The sequence below is a fragment of the Varanus komodoensis genome, unplaced genomic scaffold, assembly GCF_004798865.1.
Source record: "Varanus komodoensis strain SLA01 unplaced genomic scaffold, ASM479886v1 scaffold21, whole genome shotgun sequence".
Taxonomy (NCBI): Eukaryota; Metazoa; Chordata; class Lepidosauria; order Squamata; family Varanidae; genus Varanus; species Varanus komodoensis.
Genome location: NW_025335589.1, coordinates 5550398 through 5567339, shown reverse-complemented (window position 1 = coordinate 5567339; position 16942 = coordinate 5550398). Strand labels below are relative to the sequence as shown.

The 16942-nt window shown below is 42.3% G+C and overlaps 1 protein-coding gene across 1 annotated transcript in view; it reads left to right on the top strand.

The window, feature by feature from the left end:
* The window catches only part of FREM3 (FRAS1 related extracellular matrix 3), an 88447-nt gene continuing 71505 nt past the window's right edge, over positions 1-16942 (top strand). The window contains exons 1-2 of the mRNA XM_044430669.1: positions 1-5227; positions 7964-8053. Of these exons, the coding sequence (XP_044286604.1) occupies positions 1-5227; positions 7964-8053 (5317 nt within the window). The remainder of the gene's footprint in view (positions 5228-7963; positions 8054-16942) is intronic.

Below are 16942 nucleotides of genomic sequence, written 5' to 3'. Positions count from 1 at the left end.
ATGGCCGAAGCGGCGAGACAGCTCCGCCGCTGCCGGGCGCTGATAGGCGGCGCGCTGCTCCTCCTCTGCAGCCTGGCGGCGCCCGGGAACAGCCAGCAGCAGCCGCCGGACCCGGCCGAGCCGTCGCTCCTGCTCTCGCCGGCGGAGCCCGACGCGGGCGCGCTCGACGGCGGCGCAGCGGAGATCCTGGTGGCCAACCGCGGGCTGCGCGTGCCCTTCGGCCGCTCCGTGTCGCTCGACCCGGCCCGGGACTTGGTGGTGCGCGTGCGGCCGGGCGATAGGTGCGTCCTGACCGTGCTGGAGCGCGGGCCGCCCCCGGCGCCCCACCGCCCCGGCGCGCTCTCCCCGAAGCGCTTCCCCTGCGACTTCGGCCCCGGCGAGGTGACCTACACGCACTACGGCGCGCGCAGCCCCGGCCGCGACCGCCTCAGCCTCCAGCTGCGCTACGACGCGCCCGGCCGCACGCTCATCGTGCCCTTCGCGCTGGAGGCCGAGGTGCTCTCGCAGCAGCTGCGCCTGCTCAGCCGCAACCTGCCCCTCGCCGTGGAGAAGCTGCGCGGCCTCAGCGCGCCCCTGGACGCCAAAGTGCTGGCCTTCGCCGAGGCGGCGGGGCAGGGCCACCCCCGGCGCTGCCGCCTCACCGCCCTGCCCCATCCTCCGGGCAGCGGCAACCACCTGCCCGCCTACGGGCGCCTCGTGGACTCCCACGGGCGCCCCGTGCCGCCGGGCTACAGCAACGAGTGCAGCCGTTTCCTGGACGACGGCATCCGCTATGAGCACACGGCCAGCACGCCCTCGCCCAACCGCGACTACATCCCCATGCGGGTGGAGGTGCTGACGGAGGACGGTTCCCCCGAGAGCCACAGTGAGCAGGAGTATTTCCAGGTGATGGTTCGCATCCGGCAAGGAGCGGAGAATACTCCACCCAAGCCCAGTTTTGTGGCGTTGCTCATGATGGAGGTTGACCAGTTTGTGCTGACTGCCATCACACCAGACATGTTGGCTGCAGAGGACCTGGAGAGTCCTTCGGACCTGCTGCTGTTCAATCTCACCTCGCCCTGGCCCAGCATGGGTGGGCGGGAGAAGGCAGTGGGGGATGATCCCCGTTTTCATGGTTACTTGATAAGCACTGATGACCCCAGCAGGCCACTCACTTCCTTCACTCAGCAAGAGGTGAGAGAGCTGAAGATTGCCTACCAACCTCCCACAGTGGACTCTGACCATGAGCGGCTCTTCCAACTCGAGATGGAGGTGCTGGACCCTGAGGGTGCCTTATCAGAGCCTTTTGCCTTTGTGGTGGTGGTGAAGCCTATGAACACATTGGCCCCGGTGGCTGTCTTTGATCGAGTAGCCGGGCCACAGATGATGCTTTTTGAAGGTCAATCACGGTCTCTCTCTGTAAATCTTGAAATCAGTGATGAGGACAACCTGGATGAAGTGAAGGTTTGGGTTACAAGAGGACTAAAACATGGTGAACTCAGGGTTTTGGGTGCATCACCTGGTCGCCAATTTTTTACTGCAGCTGAGTTGGAGGCTGGACAGGTCGTCTATCAGCACGATGGCAGTGAGCACAGTTACAGTGATAACATTGTCTTTCGCATGGGGGATGGGCAACACCAAGTGGAGTTTCTTTACCCAATCACTATTGCCCCTGATGATGACCAGCCACCCCTCCTCAATGCCAACACTGGCTTGCTCCTCAGTGAGCACCAGGTGGTGCAGATCCCTCCCTTTGTCCTCAGTGCTACCGATGTTGACTCTGATGACTCAACCATTCGATTTGTACTCAAGGTGGCTGAAGGGTCTCCAGGTACATCCACTCCTCACCAGCTTGGTAGGCTTCTGTTGCGTCAGCCAGAGATTCCTTCGTCTTATGAAAAGAAGGAGGATGTGGAAGGGGATCAGAGTGCTACATCTTCCTGGCACTTTGTGGAGAGTGAAGGTGTGTATGAAAAGGAGGTGACTGAATGGCTGCAACAGGATATCTTGGATGGGAAATTGTTCTACAGGCACACAGGGCCCCACAGCACCACTCTAGTGATGGATCAGTTTGTATTCTACCTCCAGGATGATAACGACCCACCAAATCAATCAGGAGAGCAGGTGTTCATCATTAAGATCCAACCAGTGGATAACCTGCCACCTGAACTGTACACAGGTACCACTTTGCAAATGACTGTCCTTGAATATCAGGTCACCCACTTCAAAAAACGCTATCTGCGCTACACTGATTTGGACACTGATGACAGGGAGCTGAAATACACGGTGCTTATACCACCAACTGACACTGATGAAAACCACCCTGTGTTGGCTGGAGAGATTGTCTTGACTGATGACCCTTTGGTGTCCATTACACACTTCACCCAAGCGCAAATAAATCATCACAAAGTAGCCTATAAGCCACCAGACCAAGAGCTTGGCATCACCCCTAGAGTGGTGCAATTCACCTACAGAGTTGAAGACACAGTGGGTAATTTTGTGCTAGGCACCTTCACCCTCTTCCTGCAACCAGTGGATAATAAGCCCCCGCAGATCACCAATGCCGGTTTCACTGTGTTTGAGGGGGGCAGCTTCCTCCTCACCAGCGCTCAGCTGGATGCCACTGATAAGGATACAGACCCTGACCGAATTGTCTTCACCTTAAGTGAGGCACCTCAGCATGGCCACCTGCGCTACCTGGAGGAAGGCTTGATGATACAGGGTGAATCTTTTCTGTTAGATGACATTGCTAATGGTCGCATCTCCTACAGACATAGCGGTGATGAGTACACAAGTGATTCCTTCCAGTTGGAAGTAAGTGATGGAGTTCATCAAGTGCCAATCATTGTTAGAATTGCAGTTCAGCCTGTGGATGATGAGCGCCCCAGCATCACTCTCCCTGGTAGTAATGGACTTTTGGGAGCCTTTATTGATGTGCTGGAAAATAGTGTCACTGAAATAACTACTTCTCTTATCCAGGGGACAGATGAGGATACTGATGAGCTGGCATTGACTTTTATTGTGGAGGATCCCCCCAAGCTGGGTGAAATATTAGTGGATGGAGTGCCCTCTAAGAGATTTACCCAGCAGGACCTCATTAATGGAGCAGTAGTCTATGCTCATGTGGGTGGAGAAATTGGTTTGAAAAAGCTGTCTGATTCTTTCAACCTTACTATTTCAGACCTCTCCAGTGAGTGGGTGGTGGGAGGCAGCACAGTAGAAGGGGTGCGTGTGACTGTGACTATTTTGCCCATGGACAACATTGCTCCTGAGGTTTTGGTGGGGGAAGAGCCATTCACAGTTTATGAGGGAGGGAAAAATGTGCTAAGCTTACAACTGCTGGATGTGGAAGATGTAGATACTCCCAAGGATGACATCCTATGTACCATCCTAATACAGTCCACTTCTGGATACCTGGAGAATATCTCTCCAGCTCCTGGATCTGAAAAATCCAGGGCTGGTACTGCCATCAGTGCATTCTCCATCAAGGATGTTCGCCTTGGACATATCAACTATGTGCAGAGCATCCATAAGGGGGTAGAACCTTTGGAAGACAGATTTACGTTCCACTGTTCTGATGGTATAAACTTCTCCCCACACCATTTCTTTCCTATTGTCATTATCCCAACCAATGATGAGAAACCTGAACTGTTTGTGCGAGAGTTTGTGGTACTGGAAGGGATGAGCCTGGTGATTGACACTCCTATTCTTAATGGTGCTGATGCTGATATTCCCCCGGATGAGTTGCGCTTCTTCATAACTGTTCCTCCTAAGCATGGGCAGATTGTTAACCAGCTGGCCACTGGCAGTGTGTCCATACACAATTTTACTCTGGAAGAAATCCGGGAGGCATCTAGTATTGTGTATGAGCATGATGACTCAGAGACAAAAGAGGACACTTTCAAAATTCAATTGACTGATGGCCTGCACACAGTGGAGCAAGAAGTGTTAATTATGGTCATATTGGTGGATGATGAAACACCTAGAATGTCTATCAACGATGGATTAGAAGTGGAGATCGGTGATTCCAAAATTATTACCAATCAGGACCTCAAGGCCACTGATATCGATTCAGAAGACAAAACCCTCACTTACATTATCCGTCTGTTACCCAGGCATGGTCTTCTACAGCGCATGAGTAAAGAGGGAGAGGTGCTAGGCAACATTACTCTGGGCATGAATTTCACGCAAGATGATATAGACCAGGGTTGCATACGCTATATTCACACTGGCCAACAGGGTGTCCGTGACTTAGTTAAGTTTGATGTCACAGATGGCATAAATCCTTTGATTGATAGATATTTTTATATTACCATCAGTGGTGTGGACATGGTCTTTCCTGAAGTGATCAATAAAGGAGTGACTCTGAAAGAAGGTGGAAAAGTGACACTCACTACTGACCTCCTCAGTACAAGTGACATTAACAGTCCTGATGAGCATCTCCGATTCAGTATCACCCGGGCCCCAAGCAGAGGTCATTTGGAAAACTCTGATAACCCTGGACTTCCAGTCACTACCTTCACACAGCTCCAGCTAGCTGGAAACAAGATTTATTACATCCACACTGCAGAGGATGAAGTGAAGATGGATAGCTTTGAGTTTGAAGTGACAGATGGCTATAATCCAGTTTTCCGCACTTTCAGAATTACCATAACTGATGTGGACAATAAAAAACCAGTTTTAACCATCCATGACCTGACAGTTCTCGAAGGAGAAACCAAACTGATCACCCCGTTTGAGCTAAATGTAGATGATCGGGACACACCTGACCATCTACTCCGCTTCATAATTACTCAAGTCCCTGTCCATGGTCAGATTATTTACAACAACAGCTACTCTGTGACCAGCTTCACCAAACAAGATTTAAATGAGAACATGATCAACTATAGACACGATGGCACAGAAACTAGCCATGATAGCTTCTCTTTCACAGTTACTGATGGAATCCACTTGGACTTTTTTGTTTTTCCTGATACCATGCTTGAAACACATCATCCACAAATGATGAAGATTCATATCAATTCTCTGGACAATGGTGTGCCACAGATAGTCGTGAATAAGGGTGCTCCAACCCTAAAAAATATCCCCACCGGGCACCTAGGTTTCTTAATTACTAGCAAGTCTCTGAAGGCTGAAGACAGAGACAGTCCACACAAACTGCTAAAATACAGACTCACAGATGGACCAAGGCATGGACTTCTCATTAATACTGGCCTAGGAAATGGAAGCATTAAAGCCTTTACACAAGGTTAGTATTAATTGATTTCAACCTTGTTTCTTTAGAATTTTAAAATGTCAGAAATTGTGTATTTTGCATTGAACTTGCTCTGCAACTGTTTAAGAACTCAGTTCCTGCAAGAACATGTGCAGCTCATAAAGCAGAACATAAATATTTGCATAAATATCTGATTTATGCAAATAAATTTCTGGTGACACTCTGGTTTCTTTGGCAGATGTTCAAAATCTGTGCTAGCTCAATGCAGAGGAAAGACTTAAAGGATTGTGTCCTAAGCTTCCATATTAAACTGATTGGATCTGTATGTACATATAGGAAAATTAGAATGCACTGGTGATTTTTTCCCCTTATTATCACAAGTTTGCATTTCCTGCCTTTATATCCTCCAATTGACAATATGTCTTCAAAACAGGTGAATTCAATAGCAAGCATTTCCCATAGACCTCTCTCTTTAGCAAAATTGAAATAATCCTGTTACCCAGCAGGCCCAATTTTCTGTCAGTCATGTAGAACCTATTTGTGGCCCTTTAGCTATGCTGAATTATCTTTTGCTATTTTTGCTGTTGATATTTGTAAGGTCCATAGGGCCTCTTCCTTAAACTAGCTCAGTTACATTGCCCTGGTTCAGATGACTTGTCTTGGGTTAATTAATCCCATTAATCACTTTTCATATGCAACTCCCTACTTGGCAATTGTATCATGCCAACCTGGCAAGCATGGTTATGTAAGGCTTAAACAACCCATGGTCTGTTCTGTGGTTCTGTGGGAATGTTTAAAGATCACATAACCAATGCTCATTAAAGACTCCACAGTAGGATGCCATTTCATGTGAGTTGGCCCATTGCTGTTTAAATGATTTAGGCTCACAGCTTGTGCATTTACTACCTCTAGGCATATAGGGTTCAATGTACTGTTTTTCAGTGTGATCAAGAACCCTGATCCACATGTGGAAGTTAGGTGTGGAAACAGAGGGAGCAGCCCTGCTTTCTTGTTTGCATGATGAGTTGATACTGATCATGAACATCTGAAAAGAGGTATTTTCACTTCCATCTGAGAGAAGACACAACAAGACCTTTGCCAGAGACCCTGAAGAACTTTGCCTGTCCAAATAGGCAAAACTACTAGTTTGAGAAATAGCATGATCTGGTAAAAACATTTTCCCATGTACTTCTATTTAGAAAGCTGAGGCAGTGGCAAGGAAAAGGAGCTGTGAACTAATGTCATCTAAATAACAGGATTGTGTTCACCAGCCTTTTCCAGATATTTTGGACTACAACTCCCAGGATTCCTGACTATGGGCCATTCTGACCAGGGCTGATAGAAATTGGGGTGGGGGAAACCAGTTTTGAAGATGCTGCTTTACACCACCTGGAATTTCATTTTGACTAGATACTTGAGATCAACTTCCAACTGTCTTTTCAAATCTATAGCGCCAATGAAGTCTGGTAAGCACTAACCATGGCTGAGGCAAGTGCAGATGTAAGTCTTACTCATAGTTAAAATCGACATAGAGAGGGAGAATGTAGACCCCTTCCCAATTAATTAATTGGGAGTATGGACATTATTTGCATTAGTCCTAGATTTGTCCAGGACTGCTATTCTCTTAGCTTCAGTCTTCAATCTGGGGATGATAACTGGTCCATCTTACAGGGTTGCTTTAAAGATGAGAAGTGCTTCCTGAAAATGAAATTTGTAATTGAAATGTTGTTTCTGATTTGTTAGCTTCTTGTACTAATACGAGGCACATGCTTATTGTACAGCCATATACACTACATCCAACCAGCTATAGAGGCCTTGTGTGTCCTCTTTGGATACTTAAAGAGATTGTGAACAATAAAAGGAAATGGCTGGTACCCAAAGAAGCATGCAGCTAGTTCAGTGCCCAAAGAGAAGTATGTGCTGACATTTCCCCTGACGACATTTTCTAATGCCATGCAATATAACATGGTTGTCTGGTGTTTAGAAAAGGGGGTGTGGGGAAATCTAACTGGGCAAGTCTAAAGTGGCTTTTTGGATCCTGGCCTTGTTCTGAAGATGCTGTGCCAGCCCTAAAATCCAGGTAATTATAAATTAGGCTTTTTTTTTCTTTCCCAGGCCTTAGTTTTGTGTGGTCTGACACCTTGAATTGTAAATTAAGATTATGCAGACTTACTTGGGAGTAAATTTGATTGTAGTGGAATTTACCATAGATAAAACCTACATAATACTATTTGCAGTTCACTGCATGTCTGTGTCATTGAGTTCAGTGAGGTTTACCACCCAGCAAGTACATTTGAATTGTTTCCTAACTCAGTTTGAAAGACAGAATAGTGCACTTTCATTTTAAGATCAAATTTACTCTTTATATTAGCTTATGCAGCCTTTGTAAATTGCAAACAGCTGAAGAGCATAATACAACACTGATGAGATGAGATTCTAGTTACCCAGACTGTGTTGAGTTTCCATTCTAGTTTTGTTTTTTAACTTTGTTATCATTTTGATTTGTATATTACTCTGAGGATGTTTGTGTTAAATATCCATAGTAAATAGTAAAAAACTGCAAAGAGCATTGGTAAATTGTAAGGATATTCTAAAAACAAACAACTTTAAAATAACAGTGTACATATCTACTCAGAACAAAATCCCCTTGATTTTGGTAGGAATTACTCCCTAGGATTGTAGCTTCAAAGTTCAAATCTCACTGAAATGCTTTGATGTCAGCACTGCAGTAATTCAGTGATTCATGTAGTTTTTTTCTTCTCCTGTCAGCTGATATTGATGACTTGAAGATCTGTTATGTCCTGAAGGAAGGTGAAAATGCTACTAGTGATATCTTCTATTTTTCAGTTGAAGACAGTGGTAAGATCACATTGCATACAGTGGCATTAACAATATCAAAATATGGATGCATATTTTAATTTATTTCTGTATATGTTATTGTTTATATTTCAGAATACTTACAACTTGAATGTATGCTTATTCACAAGCATGTTTACTTGTAGTATTGATACCACAGTTGGTGCTCAAAGGGTCACTACCTACAAGTTGAACTGAATTTTGACTTGGTGCAGGTATACCATTGTCTAGTGCCTCGGGTTCTGGTATGGAATATGAGTTTATGCATGTCTTCTTTGAACTCCTCCCTTTCCCACCTGCATTTATATATACATTTCTGTTCTCTAAATACACATTTAACTCAGGGTGGGTGCACAAATAGGAGTGGGGACAACTCATTTAAAAGACGCGGGTAGGAAAACCCTTAGTTCTATAGCCCACTTCCAGTACTTAAATCCCTGTTAACCATGCGATGACAGTTACACATCTTTCGTTCTCCTTGTCACAGGGTTTCCATTTGTGACAATAGCCTGTTCTTCAATTCTACTGTCCAGGATTTTCCTCCCTCCTGCTTTTTTAAAAGCAGGACTACTGCATCTTTAAGAACAGCCTCACACATTAAAATTTAACAGCAGCGCGAGGTCTCATAGATTGTCCGTCCTCCTCCTGCTAAACAGATGCCTGAGTCAAGAGAGAATGTGAGCAGATTGCATGTGTAGTGCCTTGTGAGGTGAATTTCAAGGCTGTTCAATATGAGGAAATCTTTTACCATTACATGTGAATTGCACTATTGGGCCAACTGGTATAATCTAGCCCTGTAACATTCAGTGAACTGATTTGCATGGGGTATAGAAGTAAGCATCTGGATAGCATGAACAGACATTGTGGAGGACGATCATTTCCTTGGTGGAACTTAATTGCATGCCATGTCTATATCATTAGAAATCTAGTAAGTAAAGTTTTTTTCTAGCATGGAGAGAAGTATTGGGAAAGCTTCATTGTATCAAAGAGTGTTTTCAAAGGCACAAGAGGGGGCCTGTGTTTGTTTTGTTTGCAGCAAACTTACATATTTATGGGATTATTCCTCTTAAAATAGCAGTGTTTTACTTACATTTACTTCCATAGGATACTAATAATGTGTGTTGAGCAGTGGGGAAGGGAACAATATGTGTAAATCCCTCTCTGATTTTTATGTATTTGTGTAAGGACTTTTTTTGTATATCTAAAACATGTAGTCCAGGCTAACTCATACTGCTGGTCAACAATTTTGTAAAATTCTGTAAAATTAACCATATTGAAAAGGGGGGTGTTTATCAGTTGTTCAATTTAATGAGCTAAAGGGCCACTCAGGAACACAGACCTTCCACATGGCTTGCTAGCTGGGGATGATAGTAGATGCATTTGTTCAGCAGTAGAAGATAGCTAGTCTACACTGAGATTCAGGCTAGGCTTCCTAACCTATCTAGAGTTGACAAGTGTTGAGTCTGGGGCATTATGCTTGCCAAGCATGTGCAAGGCAGGTCTTTTGGTTCAATATAAAGTGGGGTTAATTCAGTATATATTCTCAAACTGCAGTAACAACATTGTACATTCTTTGGACCTAGCACTAATTGGTTCCCAAGGCACAGTATGGGATCCTAAGTACCAGATTTGAATAGTTGACAGCTGGGATTGTGTGGAATGAAAACTTACACATTTATCACAAGCTCCTTAATGGATCTGAAGCCTGTGACTGTAATTGATGAGGTGATACTGAAGTTGGTTCTAGGTGATAATCTGTATAGCATTGGTTTCAGAAGCTGCATAAATGAATGTAACTGGAGTGTGAATATGATGGTATGATGCTATATGCAAATATTTGTGATCCTTTCTGAATGTTGTTTTCATTTACATGCAGAGTTGCTAGTAGATGTTGTCCATATGCACATTATTTTATCACTGCTTTGGATAAACAAACTACTGTACAATTTTGATATAGGTTAATGTAAGAAAAGAAATGCTATAGTACTGAGATGAACAACCAAAACATTCAATTCATTCTCTGTAGCGAGAGATCACAGGGAGGCTAGAATTATCAGCTTGTTAGTAATGGCTTATAGAGTAGCACTTCTAATATGTTCAGTAATTTGAATATGTATGATAATTCTTGGTATTTATATAATGGTTGGGATGTTTCACATTCATTGTAAAAGATGCTTCACATGCACTTTTTTAAATTCTCTGTGGGATTTTGTGGCTGAATGTAAAGCTGCACCAGAATGTGAAATTATTTCATGGGAAAGGGCTGAGAAGATATCCTTTCAGTTTTTTTATTATCAACATCTACACCACGGTTAGTATAGGACAGATGCACAAGCAAGTCCTTATGCATGTTAGCTTTCCTTGCATACTCAGTCATGTTTAAATACATATGCCCACCTGCTAGTTCACATCTAATCTTACCATGCTATTAAGTAATGGCCTATCCCTTACCTGATAAGGGAATTCACAAGTTCTTGTACTGTATAAATCAGACTAGGCAGAACAATTGGGAAGGGAAATTAACTAAGCTAGCTCCAGTGGTAATGTGACTTTTTCGGTCAGGCATGGGGAAATTCAGGGTAATGGGAGGGCTTAGGATCTTGGGAACTATGTCTTCAATCTGTCTCCAATATGCCCCCTTTCCGTCCCCATTGCCAGAATGCTGTCAACTGAGAGAAATGACCACAGCGGTTTCTGCAAACAGAGAGGCTCTGGAAACAGTCTTCCTTCACATGTAGATCTCTTCTAGCTGCAGAGAGGGACTTATTCTTGTCCACCAGGTTCCACTCTACTGATGTGGATGGTAGATGGCCGCCGCCACCACCTTGTTAACCACATGAGTGAATATATGTATGACAAGGACTACATGTTCAGGTAGAATTGTGCCATAGACAGTTCTGGTTTGTTTAATCATCCTGGATGATTCTGCATACTTGAAAGTAGGTTAATTAAAAAGTGGATGATTGTACTTGGGGTCAAGAGCTGGACTTGACGTACTGTCTGAGTCCTCATCCTAGACCGTTGTAGTGGTAAGTTATACTGTATAATAATTTAGAAGGCAAAAATTGCATACAAATAATTGCATTTGGTTTCTTCCCCATACAGCAATTTTTTCCTTGTATCCTGACTGATAATATGTATGTGAATGTATTAAGTTAAGAGAAAAGAAATCCTCTCCCTTTTATATAGCTTCGTTCTGTTTTGGTTGCATTAAATTGCAAGGAGCAAGAATTCTTCTGGTTATCAAATAGTTCTGCAAGCCATATCTCACAGGAGCTACTTTTGAATCTCTGGCATTCTTACAGCTGGAAGGATCTTCTTCAGGATGAAGCCAATACAGTAATCAATAGATAAAGCTGTGATAGTCTAAGTGACCTTTGCCTGTACTTCCTCTGATAGGAATGAAAGAAAAACATTGAACTTCAGCCAGCTGGAACAAAATGGACTGAAAAAATATTTTGCACCCTTCCTTTCAGTGCTGAAGTTAAATATCCACTATAACTATAAAGAATAGTTATTCTTTACTTAGGTATGGAAAGGAACGCTCTCTCTACCAAACAGTAGGAATGCTGTATGTCCTAGCATTATATCCAGTTCATAAATTGTATTTGTTCATTGCTAGTGGATAGATATGTATTAAATGTATAGTATTAAATGACAGGCAGGAAAAGAGTGACTTAGTATTAGGTGTGGTCACACACACACACACACACACTCTCTCTCTCTTAGCTCTGATTGCCTCAATGCTGCAAGGTGATCCTCATGCACTTTCCACTTATAATCCTGTGTGTAAATTTCTGAGATGCAGCTACTGTTACTGCAAGTGCAAAATTATATAGCATATAGAATTTTCTGTTGCATCTGTGGATCCTTGGGTCAAGGTGACAGAATATATGATATGCACTAAAACTATGAGCAAACACTGTTGACCTGTGGGTGCAGCTTAAAATACTGCAGCCCATAGTTATGAGTCAGGGCCCTTGGATAACATGTCCAACTCTGAGTTCAGGGGAGGGTAACTCGTGATCTTTCACATGTTTTGGCTTACATATCCTATCTCAGCCAGGATATCCAGTGAGGATGCATCATGGGTGGCTAAAACATCTGGAGGCCCACAAGGTGTCCAGCCTTACAACTTTTTATCTGCTGCTTTTCTGTGTTTTAAAAATACTCTGTATTGTGTTCATATTTTTATTGCTTTTGAACTTCATATTAATTTGTTTGCATAAGAATCTTAAAAATATCAATAGGTTTTATGTACTTGTACAAGCATTGCCATATTACTAGCCATTAACTATTTTTGATAGACATTAAAATGAATTTCCTGTTGTGATACAACATGCTTCATGGGAGACGGAAGATATGCAGCCTGTGATCTTCTCCTTTTAGAGAATCTGTCCAGTTAAACATTTTGATATATTTAGATTGTTTTGCTTGCTTTAAAAGTCTGTGAAGTATATTGAAATAAGTTTATTTTAAACAACGAAAATTCTTTCCAGGGTGCGATGAGACCTTATAAGGGAAGAAATCCGGGAGGCATCTGAAATAGTAGTATAAACAAAGATTTAAAGAATATTAATTCATTTTATATATTTCGCAGTGTTTGAAAAATATACTTTGCAGTAACCTTCGTAGTAGATTTTGCAAAGTTTACAAGCATTAACCTATGCCTGACTTCTCAAAATTATTTACACACTTCAGTAAATTCCACATGTGTAAGAATAGGTTTCATTGCTGGGCAGGGGTTGGACCAATCCTACACATACCCAAAGCATGGGTAGACATTGCAGTAGTCACATTTATAAATTCGAGCTTTTAAAACTATAATGTGCATGAGTTGTGTGACTCAGTGCATGAACTTGGTTGCTCCTGTTTGTTGAATGGCTAATCAGGTAAGACATGCATATTTAGGCATTGCATCTAAGCTGGGATTGTGGGTTAGTGCATTACAAGAAGCCAGAATTTGTAAACCAACGATCCCATTTTAAAGTTTGCTTAAGATCTTGGCCTATTTGGGAATAATAAACCACAGTCTTCTGTTTTGACACTGAGCTATCCATGCTCTGAGAATCATCCTGAGCTGGTTTGATATTGAGCTGGTTTGTCCATGTGTGTAGATGTAAAGTCATGTCTGAACATGGTGTCTGTGTTGTCTGCTGGGGCAGATTAGGAGAAAACTGCATTTTTCCAGTCTATTTTCAGGACCCAAACAAAATGTAAGGATCCCAAAGCTTACTGTCACTGAAATGACCCTGTTTGCCTTCCCCAACCCTGCATTTGAAGGGTGGGCTCCAAGAATAAAACAGCTATGGAACATAACTTAGTGTGTAAATATACAAGACCATATTTCATTCACAAATAATTACTAATTTGCTGTTTAAATTTTCCTAGTAGAACTCTTAAGTATACTTTTCCAGTGGATTACACAGTGTGGAACAATGTGCTGGATTTGCTACCGGCTTAGGTCTTACGTACTCAGACTTTGCCTTACTCAAGGAACAGAGCAAGACCAGAGACTACAACTCAAGTCACAATATGCACTATAGGGAAGCCATTGGTTGCGATGTCTGTAGATAGAGCTATAACTGCAGAAAAGTTCAAAGGAAGTCTGCACTGTGACATATATTCATAATATGTTGAAAAGGAAGCACTGCTGAAATTTGTCTAAGCTTAGGTGTTTGGGGAAATGAACACACAAGTATATACCTTCTTTTGGTATACCTAAACAATAAGGATGTAGCTTAACATACAGCTTTGCTTCTGAAAGCAATATTTTGATGGTTTTCTGAACACAAACATTTGATAGTCACTATTTAATTACAGAGCATTCTGCAAGGTTTAATTGTAAAACTGACCATAATAAGCAAGAAAACGATACATTTCTTGCTATTTGTTATGTTTAGAAGCAGGTTAAAATATGAATGAAATGATGCGTCTGGGTCTCTCTAATTAACACCTTAGAGTTTGCTCAAAGGCCATTAAACTTTCAGGCAATATGCAAAATCAATTTCTGTACTTCCGATAAAAGTACGATAAAGGGCTTCAGCATTCATAAGGAGACCTCCGCAAGAAACAGGGCTTGAGTCAAAAGAAATTTGTAAATTTAAAAGTTGGCTTTATGATTCTGGGGAATCATATTCTTTCCTTGTGTGAGACTGATCAATGTCACCCAAAGCACAGACTTCATTAACAGATATAGTTCCTTTTTTAACCCTAATTTTGTCACAAAGGACATCTACTTTTTTTAATTGATTAAATGGAGTCTTCTGGAAGTAGCAGCAAAATATAATCAATGCTCTATGTTCTGTGTAATGTTTTTGATTTTATTCATTATTTATTAAAAACCCTTAATTCAGCCATGATGTTCAAATTCATTGCAGACATACCCCACTCCTCAACTGATGGTGGTGGGAGTAGGTTTCCAGTGCTTTGTTAGCTGTTTAATTTTTTGCTGTCGCTACCAGACAAGAAAAAGTAGACATTTTCCGTATAGTCCTAGTCCATCCCCTCTAGGAGCTATTTAATCAGGAGATAGTGAAGAGATAGCCAGTAAACCTAAATTGCAGGAAGTTTGAGAATAAGGAGCATTCCAAGCAGCATTCCAAGCTTGTGGAAATAACTTCATGCTGTTAAACTAACAAATTGTTGTTATACTTTATAGGTCACACTGTAAAATAAATCTTACCATTTCAAGGGTGAGCTCATATTTAACCTCTTCACAAACTGGAATTTCAAAAAATATGCTCAAAACCTGTTGCAACTAAGTATTCAGGTACTAAATCACTCTGACTAAGTCTGTTAATACTATGATAATGTGCTGGCATGAGATAAAACAATTAGAAGGCTGGGTGAGATATAATAGCCTTTCCCCTTAACATGGCAACTGAGTAATTCTAAAATACTGTAGTTATGAGGGTAGTTTATCACTTGCGTGTTAAGGAATTGGTTTGTCACACTAGAATGTATAATTATGGGAGAATTATGATGTTTGTATAGGTAATGTATCTTAATGTTTTATAATTATGTCAGTCATTATTAACGGAATAATGCCCTATTAACCCATTATTACTCTATTAATGGAATATATAAGAACAGTATTCCATAAGGCATGATATATGTAGAATGTTTGCTCTAAGTGCTTTTATTCTAAATTAGGCTTGGGTTGAAATGAGCACTGAGTAATTTTTACCAAATATTGTAGGGAAAACTAGTTAGTTCTCAATTACGAAAAATCAAAAGTATTGGTTTTCTCTAACCAAATATCTGCCAATTATTCATCTTACCAAGCACATTTCTATATAAATATTTGGGTATGGGCAGTTGACAGGAACAAAGAAACATAGAAACAGAGTGAGTCAGAAGGAGCCTCCCAGGCCATCTACTCTGACCCCTGGCTCCAGCCAGCTCCTCTCATGACATGCCCACCATGTGCATGTCTATCCTATTTTTGAACACCCTCACTGATGGGTCCTCAACCACCTCCCATGGAAGCCCATTCCACACCCTTGGGGTCCTAACTGTCAGGAAGTGCTTCCTGGCATCTTAATGGAACCTTGTTTCCCTGAGCTTTGCTCGGTTGGAGCGTGTCCTACCTTCTGCAGGGGAGAACAGGTCTCTATCCACCTCCATGTGACATTCCCTCACATACCTGTATATCACTAACATATCCCCTCTGAGTCACCTCTTCTCCAGGCTGAAGAGACCCATTTCCCTCAGTCTCACCTCATACCCCATCCCCTGCAAACTAGCCACCAACCTTGTGGCCCTACGCTGCACTGACTCTAACCTGGCTATATCCTTCCTGTAATGAGGGGCCCAAAACTGAATACTCCGGTTGCGGGCTCACCAGAGTCATATAGAGTGGTAGTAATACCTCTCTCGATCTAGAAGCCTCACTTCTGGCTATGCAACATCTCACCACTTATAGCTGAGTAGTAATGGCAGGGACTGCATAAAAACCCACCTGTAAATTGGCAATATGGGACAGTCTGCTTTTAGAAAGGTAGAAGTCTTTAACTTCCATATTTGTTTTTGGCCATTTTCAGTTTGCTTAATTCATTGCTGGAACTCTCAGTTACTGTTGCTATTAGAAATGTCTTGGCAAACACTAATGGCTAAAGTACCTGCAATGTCATGTGTGTGGTGCTATGCATGATTTTTTATATTTTGTATTGCATGGTGTTTGATCAAGAAATTGATGTGAGGATGCTTTAATCCTGCTATGGTCCTGATCAGAATGGCTGTCTTGCATCACCTATAAATTGGATTGTGTAAATTGGTATTTGGGTTGGACCCAAAGGACTTCATGGCCCCTTCCAGCTCTAATACTCTATGATTCTATACTTTATCTGATACCAGTGAGGGCTTGCTTCCTGCTTTGAATACCAGATGTTGGGCTGATTTGGACTGGGGTTTCATAGCAGGGGCAATAGCTTAAAGACACCATTCACCCAAATCCAGCTTCCTCTGCGCAGTGGCATTTTGAGTTCAAAATGCATGAATAATGTTTTATATAATTTGGTCTAGGCCTAGAAGGACTACAGGTCTCACATAAATTGTGAACATTTAAACTGCGGATTTTCCATTCACATACTACTGAGACTGGAATTGGTGCAATGTTGAAACACTGATCTTTGGAAACAATACATGGAACATGAATTTGCCTGATTTAATTCATGGGACATTTGGGCAGATGAAACTGTTAAGGAAAGTAAGTGGAAGAGGAGGTGAGGCAAGGGAAGTATGAATGGAATACTAGTGTTGTATTGAGGGTTATTGCTGGCCTAAAGTAAGCTAGGAGAACCTCACCCCAACATAGGGAGGTGCCATAGTTCGATTATAGAGCACATGTCCTGGATACAAAAGATCCCAGGTTCAATCCCTAGCATTTTC